General features: G+C 39.3%; 1 protein-coding gene across 1 annotated transcript; it reads left to right on the forward strand.

Moving 5' to 3' along the window:
• Positions 1 to 653: 653 nt before the first annotated feature.
• On the forward strand, positions 654 to 11,498 carry epm2a (EPM2A glucan phosphatase, laforin). Its single transcript, XM_085247623.1, has 4 exons — positions 654 to 1,052; positions 2,352 to 2,526; positions 8,011 to 8,255; positions 9,539 to 11,498. Exons 1-4 carry the CDS (start codon positions 806 to 808, stop codon positions 9,820 to 9,822), a joined length of 951 nt encoding a protein of 316 aa, XP_085103749.1. The 5' UTR covers positions 654 to 805; the 3' UTR covers positions 9,823 to 11,498.
• Positions 11,499 to 12,055: the final 557 nt, after the last annotated feature.

Below are 12,055 nucleotides of genomic sequence, written 5' to 3' on the forward strand. Positions count from 1 at the left end.
TAAAACTACGTTTCTCACTGCCATTGTTCGTGTTGACAAACTACAAGCATAGAGGGAATCCTATTCTAAATAATGTTTTTAAATATCACATTACTTTGTGCTTTTTTTGTACCTGTTCTTTTGTTTTTAAAGCTGTACTTAAAATTCAAATGCCACAATTAGAAAATTATACTGGTATCTGGGTATTCTAAATATCACGTTATAGTTTGCAAAAAAAAATCATGTCACATTTGACCTCTGATCTCACTTTCGCACTTCACGTCTGCCTTTCTTTCAAATTCTAAAAATCTTTAGTTAAAAGTATTGTTTGCTGCCTACAGTAGTTAGAAATGCACTGTAATATAATATTATATAATAAACTCAAGTTATTGGTGTCCAGTTATTTATAAAGCAATAAATGTTATCCATCTGTCACGCTTCCTTTTTTTATTGCACTACAGAAGTACGTTAAAAACAAAAAACAAAGAAAAGAAAATGAATGTATTGAAAATACAATACTTTTCCCTTAAGAGTAGATGCTGCCCACAGAGTAATGCGTTTTCTGAAGCGCAGTACTTTGAGCCGTCCAGTCTTACGTGGCTTCTGCAAGGTGCCCGATAATCCTGGCAGAGTGGGACCTCATTCTCTTTTTCTTGTCTTTGCTGCAAACTGAACTGTCCAACTACACCCGGTTATTTTTAGGCTACACCATACAGTCACACCGTCGCGAATGTAACGCAATAGCTGCTATAACATTATAAGCCATAATAACCCATAAGGTCGCCATACCATAATCGGCTGAACAGATTTAGGCAAGCCTGCGGTCATGTTATTTAGATTCGGCGTCATTCTCACTCCGGAGTCCTCGGAGGTCGACGTCTTTGTTTTGGGTTCGCGTGCTGAAATGGGGAACTGGGACCCGAACAGAGCGGTTCGGATGAAAGCCACACAGAAACTCCCGTCACCCGCAGAACCGTGTCTGTGGATCGGTGAGGTGCACCTGGCCGAGCCCCACAGAGACACACTGTGGTTCAAGTTCATCCAAAGAGTCAGAGGCACCTTTATCTGGGAAGGTACCTGTGCACTTCTGGTTTAATGCGCATCACATCTGGTTCACATGTAGACGGTTTTCCAGACGTCTCACAGATTTGCTGTAATTACTGTAAGGTTAGCGGGGAGAGACATAAATATGACTGCGCCATGTTTGGTTGCTATTGTGCAATGTTTTCATAGTGCCACATGATGGCGGTAAGTGACACTAAATGTTCAGTGGCTAACAAATTGCATTGAATCTGCGAACCTAAAAAAGTTTAAAATTTCTGAAAAACATCCGAAAAAACTATTGAGTCTTTTAGTTTAAATTAACAGTTGAAATTCAGCATGTGAATATAACGGTTTACAGATAGAGTTCAGCATTTATACTTCATCATCTGCACCCAGGAATGAATGCACAGTAATGCAATACTGGATTCCTCTGAAAGTTTCTTTAACAGGCAGGATGGATAAATGGATATTTCTCATTTGAAATTAGTCATATGGTCCTACTGTTGGACACAGGGGCGTAATTTCCAGGGGGGTAAGGGGGGTTATGACCCCCCCAATAATCAGACCCAACCAATATACCCCCCCCCCCCCCCCCCCCCCCAAGTAAAATTATGAATTATCTTGCATAAATAGGCTGTTGATTTTCTTTACGCATTTCAGGTATTACCAGCAAAATAGTTACATGTTTAATCATCTAGGAATTTATTTATTTAGACATAGATCTTGACCCCCCCCAATGTTCAGCACAAAGTTACGCCGATGGTTGGACAGTTTATAACAAGGGTGTCAAACATAAGGCCCTGAGGCCAGAATCAGCCCCCGTCCCAGGGATTACTCCAATCTGCCACACTGGATAGCTTTAGAATATAAGAAGTTTTACAACTTCTCCTGTTGATAAAGAATTCCCCCCAGTGGCTATTTATAGTGCATCACAGAAATTAAGTTATTTAACAGTTAAATAACAGAAAAGTGCCTGTTTTTTGTTTGTTTTTTTACAATCACTATAGAAATGTATGCTTTTTACAGTGGGCCCAGAAAACTGAAACTCATTTCTATTTTTATGTAATTTGACATATTTTTGTCATACAGTTTAAATCATGCTGACACATTTCTTCTTCGTTTACTACAACACCATCTCTTTATCATGTAGAAAAACTGAGAAATACTGTTGAAATCTGTTTCTTATTTCAAGACATCTCAGCTAAATGTGTAGTTTAACCTCTTTACACTTTACACTCGAGATCTGGGCCGCATGTGACACACCGTGGAAAATCAGTTTGACGTCCCTGATTTATATGCATTAACGTGCTTGACATCATTGTCACCAGGAAGCGGGCCGAGCCATGACAGATGGTGTACATATGATGATAAGAATGTGGTGGATGGCGTGTACTGCCACCCGATCGGCCACTGGATAGAAGAAACGGGGCACACAGATGAGATGAGGCACACCACCAACTTTTACTTCAGTGTGGCTGGTCAGAAGGCCATGCATTTCTCCAGGTAATACAGTACATATACACGCTTTCTACATGATGTTCTAATCATAGGATAATTTGCAGTGTTATGCGTTCGTACACTTCTTAAAATTTCGGTATGTAAAGACAGTTTTTTGCACTTTTACTAAGTAATTCTATGATGATCACAGTTCAGTGGGTTAGGAAAGGCTGGTTTTATTTTATTTATTTGTTTTGGTGATTGAGGTTTGTGATTTGTGATAGAAGGATAGCAGCGAGACTGAAAGGGAACATTTAAAGGATGGTAGTGAGACCTGCTGTGATGTATGGTTTAGAGATGGTCGCTCTGACAGATTGACAGGAGGCCAAGCTGGAGGTGGCAAAGACGAAGATACTAAGATTTTCATTAAGAGTGACCAGGATGGACAGAAGTCGAAATCAGTATATCAGAGGGTCAGCTCTGGTTAAGCAGTTTGAACACAAAGCTAGAGAGGCAAGGCTGAGGTGGTTTGGACGTGAGCAGACGAGGGATAGTGTGCGTATTGGACAAAGGATGGTGAATATGGGGCTGCCAATCTGGTGACAAAGAGGAAGAGCACAGATGTTGAAGTAAAGGCGAAGTATGCTAGCAATAAGGTCAGATGGACACAACTGGTCCATCTAATAAATAGCTCTTTAATCACCATTTTGCAACACATTTCCTTTACTCTGTGTTGCATCTTTTCTCTATAATTGTTACATCTGAGAAATCAACTGGAACAGCTTTGAAATTAATAATACATTTTATTTGTAAAGCACAAAAATGGGCATTTCTATTAAAATAACCCTCATGACTCAAGTGCAACGTCAAACTAAGATTAAGAAGCAATGTGATTCCACTGTAATTATATGGTTGACATAAAAACTAACGATATAAGTTGAGCTTAGAGTGACAAAAACTCTGAATCTATATTAGAAGATGGTCAAACAAAATTTAAAAAAACAAGCCTCACAATATGAATGGAGTGATTTAAAGAAGACACAGATGAGGCGATGCGTATTTCCTCAGGTCATTCCACTTCTGAGGAGCTCTAACCGCAAACACCTCCTTTGTCTTTAAGCATAAGGTGAGAACAGTTAACAGGTTCCTGTCTGAGGAGCTAAAGAACAAGCCTGTTGGATACTTTCATGGTTGTCAGTGGGTGACAGGTCTGGGCTGCAGGTAGGTTAGTTTAGCGCCCCAGACCCTTTTGATACGGAGCTTCCTTCTCTGAAAATGGTGTTATTGGGATGACAGCAAATGTTGATCCAACTATATACCTCATGAGGCAAAAGCCAGCTCAAGCCAGCAGTAAAGAAAAAAAAGGATAGCAAAGTCAATCTGGCAACCTAGTGGAAAATAGGGTGTAGTTTATAACTTAATAACCTGAGGTGTAGAGGTGCTAGTACGCACATCTTGTTACCCTCAGACAGAGCCTGAGAGTCACCTGTGGTCCATCTGCATTTCAAACAAGTCTCACCTCACTGAAAGTAGCTCCATGTTTAATATACAGACGTGGGAATGATTTATATATTTGCTCTGCAAACTCTCTGCAAGTAAGTGGATAAAAAAATCTTCTCAGAAATATAGAAGTATTCCTTTGGGGGGTTCTTTGTGATTTTTAGCCATTTGGACATTAATATATTCTTTACACCATGTCTAAAACTTCCAGATTGCTATTCGTGTTGTAGCCTGGAGTATATACAAATGGAGATCCACACCACCGCTCACTCCCAACACCACACTTCCTCTTCAGCCAGATACGCGCACACACATGCATAGACGTAATAATGAAATGCAATGATTTTTGAATCTTTTCTGCAATATTTGCCTAATAATGCTATAAAAATTAGTTAGCTCCTCTGGGGGGAATTAATATCTATATGATTGTTTCTTTATTTCAGAATTAAGTTTTGGTAATGTTGCCTTCTTTTGTCGGTCTGCAGTTTTAAGAGAGACCAAAACAAGGCCAAAAAGAAGAAGGTGGGAGGTTCCTCTGCTGGAAACTGAGCCTTGGATATTATCACTATGTGGCATGTGTCTTAAAAATTATGCCTCCAAATAGTTACTTGAACAACCTTGAGAATTGCATCACCCTGTCTTCTTACACTTTTCTTACAGTTTTCAAACTTACGCATATTCAGCAACGAGCCTTGTGCTTTCATCTGTATTGTCCATGAACGCCTAATTTCTTCTCCGTTCTGACACTAAAACGTCAGAGAAGATTTCTGCGAAGTACTTCAAGCATTAGTCGTGTCACCGTGTCCTTTCTTCCTGATAGTCATTGAGTTTAAAAACCTTCATTGTTTACAGGACAGACAAAGCCTGGTTCTCGTCTTTGTTTTTTAACCTTGCCGTTCCTCATTTAGTTATAACTCCTTTGTCACTTTTAAAATGATTACCCATAAAAAAGGTAGACCACTAGCAGTTGTATTATCACCTCCTTAACCTTGCTTGGGTTCTTAAGAGAGAGGAGATGGCATCGTTCAGAATTCATTTGGATTTCTAAGGCAATTCATACAGCGCTGGTTACTTGACTGATACGTTATTCTCTTGCATTGCTTACATTGGATTTCAAGATGGTTTAAAACTGTGAAAGTGAGAAAAGATGAACTTTTAAGTACAAGTGTATTGTTAAACATATGGATATTAAGAAAGTTAATCTCGTAGTGTTGAATTACTATCCTTTCTTGGGTCAAATAAGGTGTAAAAATAAGATCCCAACACCTGTTGTCAGAACATTTTCTTTCTTTTGCTACTCATTTCATGTTCAGGTTGTAGCCAATGAAAATGAAACTTCTGTAGATGTCCTTTGCCTAAGAGCTGGTGCCATAAAAAATATTATAAAATTATATAATAAAAGTTATTTTAGATAGTTTGAAGGATGTGTAGTACTGTGCAAAAGTCTTGAGGCATCCTACATTTCTTTATATTTTGCTTACAAGGAGCCAGACCCTCTTGTCAGGTCAGTGTTAAGCCTCTTAACACTGACCTATGAATCATTCAACCATAAAAAGGGAACCTAACTCAGGGGATGAACCAGTCTTGTATGTCTCCTTCCAAAATCTAAGGAAACTGGATTAGAAAATGATGAAAAAAACAAGTGGAAGACCTAAAAAATTTAAAAAAAAAAAAACCCTGATGAACAGTATCTGAAAGTCATGTATTAAGAAAAATCCAGCACAGACCTGTCAAAGGCCCTAAGAAATGCACGAGGCCCAACAGTTGATCTATCTACTGTTAACTGAAGGCTTCTTAAAGATGGTCTTAATAGAAGGGTGGCCATCAAGACGGGAAAATGACGTTAAAGCTGAGATATGGCAAATTACAGTCAATGGCAACAGGTCCCGTGGAGTGATGGATCCAAATGTGAAATGGTTTTCTTTGTTGGTTGTTGGGAATCTTATCAACATTGATGGAATTATGAATGCAGAAAACTACCATCAGATTTTTATCCATCATACAATATCATCTGGAAAGCATCTAATGAGCAGCAGCTTCATTTTTCAGCATGACAATGATCCCAACCACACTGCCAATGCAGTAAAAGCATAGCTGGGTAGAAAGAGACCCAAAAAAGACTATCATCCATGGATTGGCCTCCCCAGAGCCTGCATCTCCACATAACTGGAGCAATCTTGAATCATCTTGACAGAATGGAACAAAAGGTTGCCACATCCATAAAATCCAAACTCTGTTTCTGCCTTATATGCTGTATTTCCATGTATGTTTAGCATTTCAATAAATCTCCGCAACCATTTCCCATTTTCCCAGCAAAAAACAAAGAAACCTGGGTTAGCTCAAGACCTTTTTTTTACAGTACCGTATGTTCATGTTTCAATGAACGCTACATATTGGTCTTAAATGGCAGAGACCAAGTAGTTACACAGCCTACCGGTGCATGCCCTCCGTTTGTAAGGCACAGACTCGGTGCCATGGCATACCAGGCACTTCAGAAATTAGCCCCAGACCCCTGAGGCAGCAAGCACATAACTTGCATAAGAATGAGCTGGCTTGGCTTGTGCCATCAGGTTTTAATTTGTGTCCAAAGACCTTACAAGGCTTATGTCAAGGACCTGTGTTCAATAGGAAGCACTGTGCCTTTGTATCTTCCCTGTTAATAGCTTTTTAAATTAGTCTCTCAGACCTTGCATCCATATAGCCCAAAGTGTTACACACACTCTGCAGTAAGTCATTATAACATTCGCGGGGAGACCACTCACTTTATAGCTGGTAAGTCATCTGTCAAACTCATATTTAGAGAGAAGGCCCAAGGCTTACTCAGCCTTTTTTTATGATGTTTATCATTTTTATTTCAACAGATTGAGACATTTGTTTTTCAGTTTGATTCACAACTAAAGACCAGAGACAAAAAAGGCATCTTTCTCATAAGATAGGATATTACTGCACTTCTAAGTGTATGAGCTCATGAAAAGGAAAAAAATAAACTCTTAGAATCGTCCAGTGCATCTTTTGTTTCCATTTTAAAATAAACTAGTAGGAAAAAATGCTACACACATTCGAAAGGTAACAAGAAATCAGGTTACGGTTACACACAACTTGTTGTTTTTCGGTTTATATTGGCTGCTTGGTTCATATAATAAGAGTCCTTCCATCCATCCATTTTCTTAACCACTTATCAAGGGTCATAGGAGGGCTCCAGCCTATCTCAGCAATTGTCAACTGGTAACCAGTCCAACACGGGGATGATAGAGAGGGGCAATTTATGCATTTAGAATTTGTACCATAACCAGTACTATGGGAGGAAGGCACAGTGGAAACAACAAGACTCCACACAATTCATCCACATATGACATATCACTAAACTGTGATATGATGAGGTTTGTGGGGAGGGAAAAACAGAGGTGAAGTTAAGCTCCAGATACTTCCACTGCAGAGCTGCTCTGGGACATCAGGTATTAAAGGCGTCGCCTTTGTTTTGCCTGTCACGTCCTAGTTGCTGACTTTATGCATGCTAATGAACACCAGTGGAGTCTGCCTCAAACCAGAGTGGTCGGGAAGAAAATTAGGGGGATGAGGGGGTCAATAAAGCATCACTGCTATGAGGAAAAGTGTGAAGAAGGTAAGACAATGACACATAAGTGAACCACTTTTGCTTACTGTTGACCTATAATGGTCAGCTTTGTTCTGATAGCTCTGTCATCATTGCTTTGCTTATAGGAGCACCTTGAAAGTCCTAGCTATTCCATCAGCCTCTGTGTTACCTATTTTATTTGTTACCCACTGAGAGTTTTAGGCTCTCTTTATGGATTTTAAATGTGTTTTCACATTTCATTCTTCTTTATTCTTTATTATGCATATTATATACTTGATAAACACATAGTTAGAGACTGTGACACTTGAAAGTTTTTTAATGGATGGTCTGGCTGGTAGGATCTAAAAAAAATTGAGATGAAAATGCCTTGTTAGAAGGTTAGAACATTTAGCACATAATCATCACTTTAACATACAAGTAAATAATCAGTGTACACGTCTTTTTATTGACCCCAGGGTGCTGCCACGTATTTGGCTGGGCAGCTGCCCTCGACAGGTGGAACACGTGACAGTAAAGATGAAGTATGAACTGGGAATCACTGCAGTTATGAACTTCCAGACAGAGTGGGATGTGGTGAACAATTCCTACGGCTGCCGGCGTAACCCCGACGAAACCATGACCCCAGAGACCATGATGCATTTGTACAGAGACTGTGGCCTTGTGTATGTGTGGCTGCCCACACCGGACATGAGCACTGAGGGTAAGGACGATTTTCTGGTCATACAAGGTTGAAGAAAAAGCCCTTTTTAATTCCTAGTAGAACCTCTTAAGTGTGTTTAACCCCATTAAAACATTATGAACTTAGAGCTATTCAAAGGTTCAACATGAGACTGGGAATTCTGTTCGGAGGGTAAAGCCCGATGGACAGTAATAGAAAAACAAATTGAAGATGTCCAGAAAAAAAAAGTTTTATAGTCTAGGTTTAATCCATGTGTGAGAAAAGCAGGCCCTATGCCTTTGATCAATTTAATTTGGACATTCATCAAGACAGAAATGCCCATTTGATAGCAATTCTTCCACAGATGACTGAGAGTGTGAGTACGGGATGAGAACAGCCTGTATCAGCAATTATATTCCATCAGCAATTACACAGAGCAGGATATTATAAAAGGAACCATTCATTACAAATAAAGATGCAGATTTGTTTGAGTGCAGTGGGACAAAAACTGTACCTGTGGCCTGCAAGTAGAAAAAAGTGTTGTGATTAGATAAATTATCAGCATATTCTTAATCTTAGACACTGGTACATGTCTAAGATGCTGGTTTGTTCTGTGAGGTCATTTTTATCCCATGATGAATTATTTCCAATATGATGGGAGCGGTCTGTCCCAGGATCTATTCATATGGAATAAGTGATCACTGTATGCTTGGATGAGGGCGAAAATGACCTCAAAGTCATCACATTCCTACCTAATTGAACACCAATGACGGATTTTCAGCATTTCGGTATGTTTCTTTATGACCATCATCAAAACATCAAATGAGAGACTATCTTTTGGAAAAATGGCCATCTATCCCTCCATTAGAGTTGCAAGCACACTGGAACTTTTCTAACACGATGCTGTGGCCAAACACTTTAATAGCAAATTTTGATGGTTTTTTTTTTTTCCATTTATTACCAATCTCGTTGGCCAGAAACTTTAAAAAACACATTTGAGCTATGGGAATGCATTCAGTCTTTCTTACCTATAGTAATTACAGCTACAGGTAACTGCCCCCAGCAAATTCACTGTTTATTTCTGTTTGAGTAATGTCAGTATAAAAACCACAGCCTGCAGCACAGGAGCATTACTGAGCTCGAAAAAATGTAAAGATTTAATCCATCAGGAATTAACTGACCTGTTGCTGCATGCCACAGACTGCAGTACAGACAGAAATTATGGAGAGGGGAAGAGGTTTCAGTCCTTTAATTGAAATAAGTAGGATAAGAAAAATACACAAATACTCAGTATCTCTTTTATGAGTTGCCGTCTTCTTCTGCAGGCCGGATCAGGATGCTTCCTCAGGCTGTATTCTTGCTTCATGGTCTCCTAGAGAATGGCCACACAGTCTATGTCCACTGTAACGCTGGAGTGGGGAGGTCGACTGCAGCTGCGTGTGGCCTGCTCATGTATGTCCTCGGGTGGACCCTGAGGAAGGTGCAGTACTTTGTAGCAGCAAGGAGACCAGCAGTGTACATCGATGAGGAAGCTTTAGTCAAAGCTGAGGCAGACTTCCTTCAAAAGTTTGGCCGGCTGCGCTCATCTATGTCTGACCCTGAAACATGAGATCCGAGTGGCTTTGTGCTTGAAATCTGAAGCTGAATCCTTTGGACTTTCTGAGAAATAAAATGATTGAAAACTCAAAACAATTCTTGATGTGCAAAATTTTAAAAATTAAAATCTGTATCTCGACTTTAATCCAATGTATCACTTCAGCCCAAGTATCTGAGAGTGTTCTGGCAGCAGAAATGTCAATCAATCCAACTGGTGTGTGAGCTTTTAAAAGCTGGGGTAGGCAGCATGTTTTTGGCGTCACTGGGCAAATAATCCCATCTAGGCTTTCGGCGTATTGTATTTTAAATGTTCTTAAGAGGTACTCGACTCCTGCTCCTCCACTGGGCTCTTTTTTCAGGCTTCAAAAACATCTAGTCTGTTATGGGACCTTAAAAAAAAGCAGAAAGGTTATAAAGTCTTAATAGGAATCAAAGTGTGGCGGTTCAGTGGGTACTTTTTATACCACTGACTAATCTTCTGCTGTATGAATATCGTGCATACACCCATGCTCATCTGGTTGGAGGGGATTGGAGAGAGATGACAGCTGCAGGAGGAGATGTGGCTTTTAAAAAAAAATCTGGCTCCCCCTCATTCAGGGCCTTAACTCAGCCTTTAAAAATATACACATGTCCACATGGGTGCTTGTAAAGGCCTTTTCTTTTAATGCTTTTCGAAGTTTTAATGAACAAACAAAGCTGATGTTTTGAGCAAACATTAGGTTCTCTTTTAAAAGTTTACTGCAACTAAATCGCAGGAACTATGGAGGTTGATATTTCTCATTTCCTGCGTGCAGGAAATAGGTCAATTATTAAGAGAAACATACATTTTCTGTGTTGTTTTGTGTTTGTTTGTTTTTTTTGTCATTTCTGAGAATCTCTTCTTTCTTTTCAGAAAGGAAATTTGTAATTTCCCAGGTTTTAGAGATGGAACTTAATGCTGCATGAAAATGACTCTGTGCCAAAGCTACAAATGAAAATTTAAAACTAATATATCAATAATGTCTCTCCCTGTGTGTATGAGAGGAACTCAGCTCTCGGGCATCAAAGAATATAGCTCGTTCTCTCTCTCACTCTGAGCGCTTGATAGCATTTCATGTTTTATTTACCTGACAGATGCTCTTCCAATCATCTGCTGAATAAGAAAAAACATCTCTTCTAGACCGTTTTAATGCATACATAACAGCCCATTAAGACACGGAGCATTATTTGTTGTCATTTCTGAACATTTGACTACACTGTTATTGTGACGATGCTGCATTTGCTTTTCTTCAGAAGATGTTTTTGTTAAGAAAATTAGTGAATTAGAATATCAAAGATTTCTTCCCTCTAGCACAAATCTGTATACTTTTTTTATTAGTTTCTGTGAGTCTCTGCAGAAGGCAGCACCATTATGAGGGGATCAGCGGGGATGGGTGGGTGGATAGAGCTAAGCACCTGTGCTATTCAAAGTGAATCATCACGGTTTTCTAAAGATCTAAAAATATTCACAAAACTGAACATGAAGGAAAATGCTTTTCTATATTTATTTTCAGTTTTTTTGTTTTCTAAGGTATCAACATTGATTTGACAGAAAATCATGTGTTATGTTTGTGTGCATCTTATTGTATGAACAGTATATTAGTAGTGTTGGGCTTGCCGTGTCTTAGATATCAAAGTAGCTGATAAACATGCTGTAATTATTGAAATGGATTACTGTCAATGATTGATCACAAAGCATCTGAACCCCATATGATTTGCTGTTGCATGAAGTTGCATTCAAATTCAAGTGCAGAGACGACTTGCAACTGACACAGAACATTTAAAAAATGAAAGAAAAAAACCCCGCCAGTGCACCAACACTTGTGTTGTGTCTATTATTTTGCCCTGCAATAGCTGTGCATGGCATCAGCTTGTATATACTCTCTTTGCTCGGTCTTCTAGATCCACTTCATGCTGAAAGTGTCACAGATCATTGCTTTTCATTTCCTTCTGCAGTTTACCCTCTGTTTTTTATGCCTTCATGAATCAACTGAGACCGACAATGTCTTCTATTTTATCTTTACTGTAAATTGAAACATTAATAATAAAACTGAGCAGTCATTTAGAAGTAACATCATCTTAGAGTTTGAGCCACATTGCGCTTTATGCTGTTTGTCATTTTTCTGTCCTCTGCTTTTCTCTCTTTCTCGTCACTCCAATTAGCAGCAGCAGGTGGCCCTCCCACCCTGAGCGTGGTTCTGTGTGAAACTCTTCCCCCCCCCCACCCA

This window comes from Mchenga conophoros, linkage group LG15 (genome assembly GCF_057382185.1).
Source record: "Mchenga conophoros isolate Kocher_MC1m ecotype Shallow Benthic linkage group LG15, M_conophoros_male_GT1.1, whole genome shotgun sequence".
Classification (NCBI taxonomy): Eukaryota; Metazoa; Chordata; class Actinopteri; order Cichliformes; family Cichlidae; genus Mchenga; species Mchenga conophoros.

What these genes read in the sequence shown, in the direction of transcription:
- epm2a (XM_085247623.1), top strand. Translation starts at nt 806, where the DNA reads ATGTTATTTAGATTCGGCGTCATTCTCACTCCGGAGTCCTCGGAGGTC. An exon ending in AGGCACCTTTATCTGGGAAG is followed by an intron (nt 1,053 to 2,351) that starts GTACCTGTGCAC and finishes CATTGTCACCAG; the next exon opens with GAAGCGGGCCGAGCCATGAC. An exon ending in ACCGGACATGAGCACTGAGG is followed by an intron (nt 8,256 to 9,538) that starts GTAAGGACGATT and finishes CTTCTTCTGCAG; the next exon opens with GCCGGATCAGGATGCTTCCT.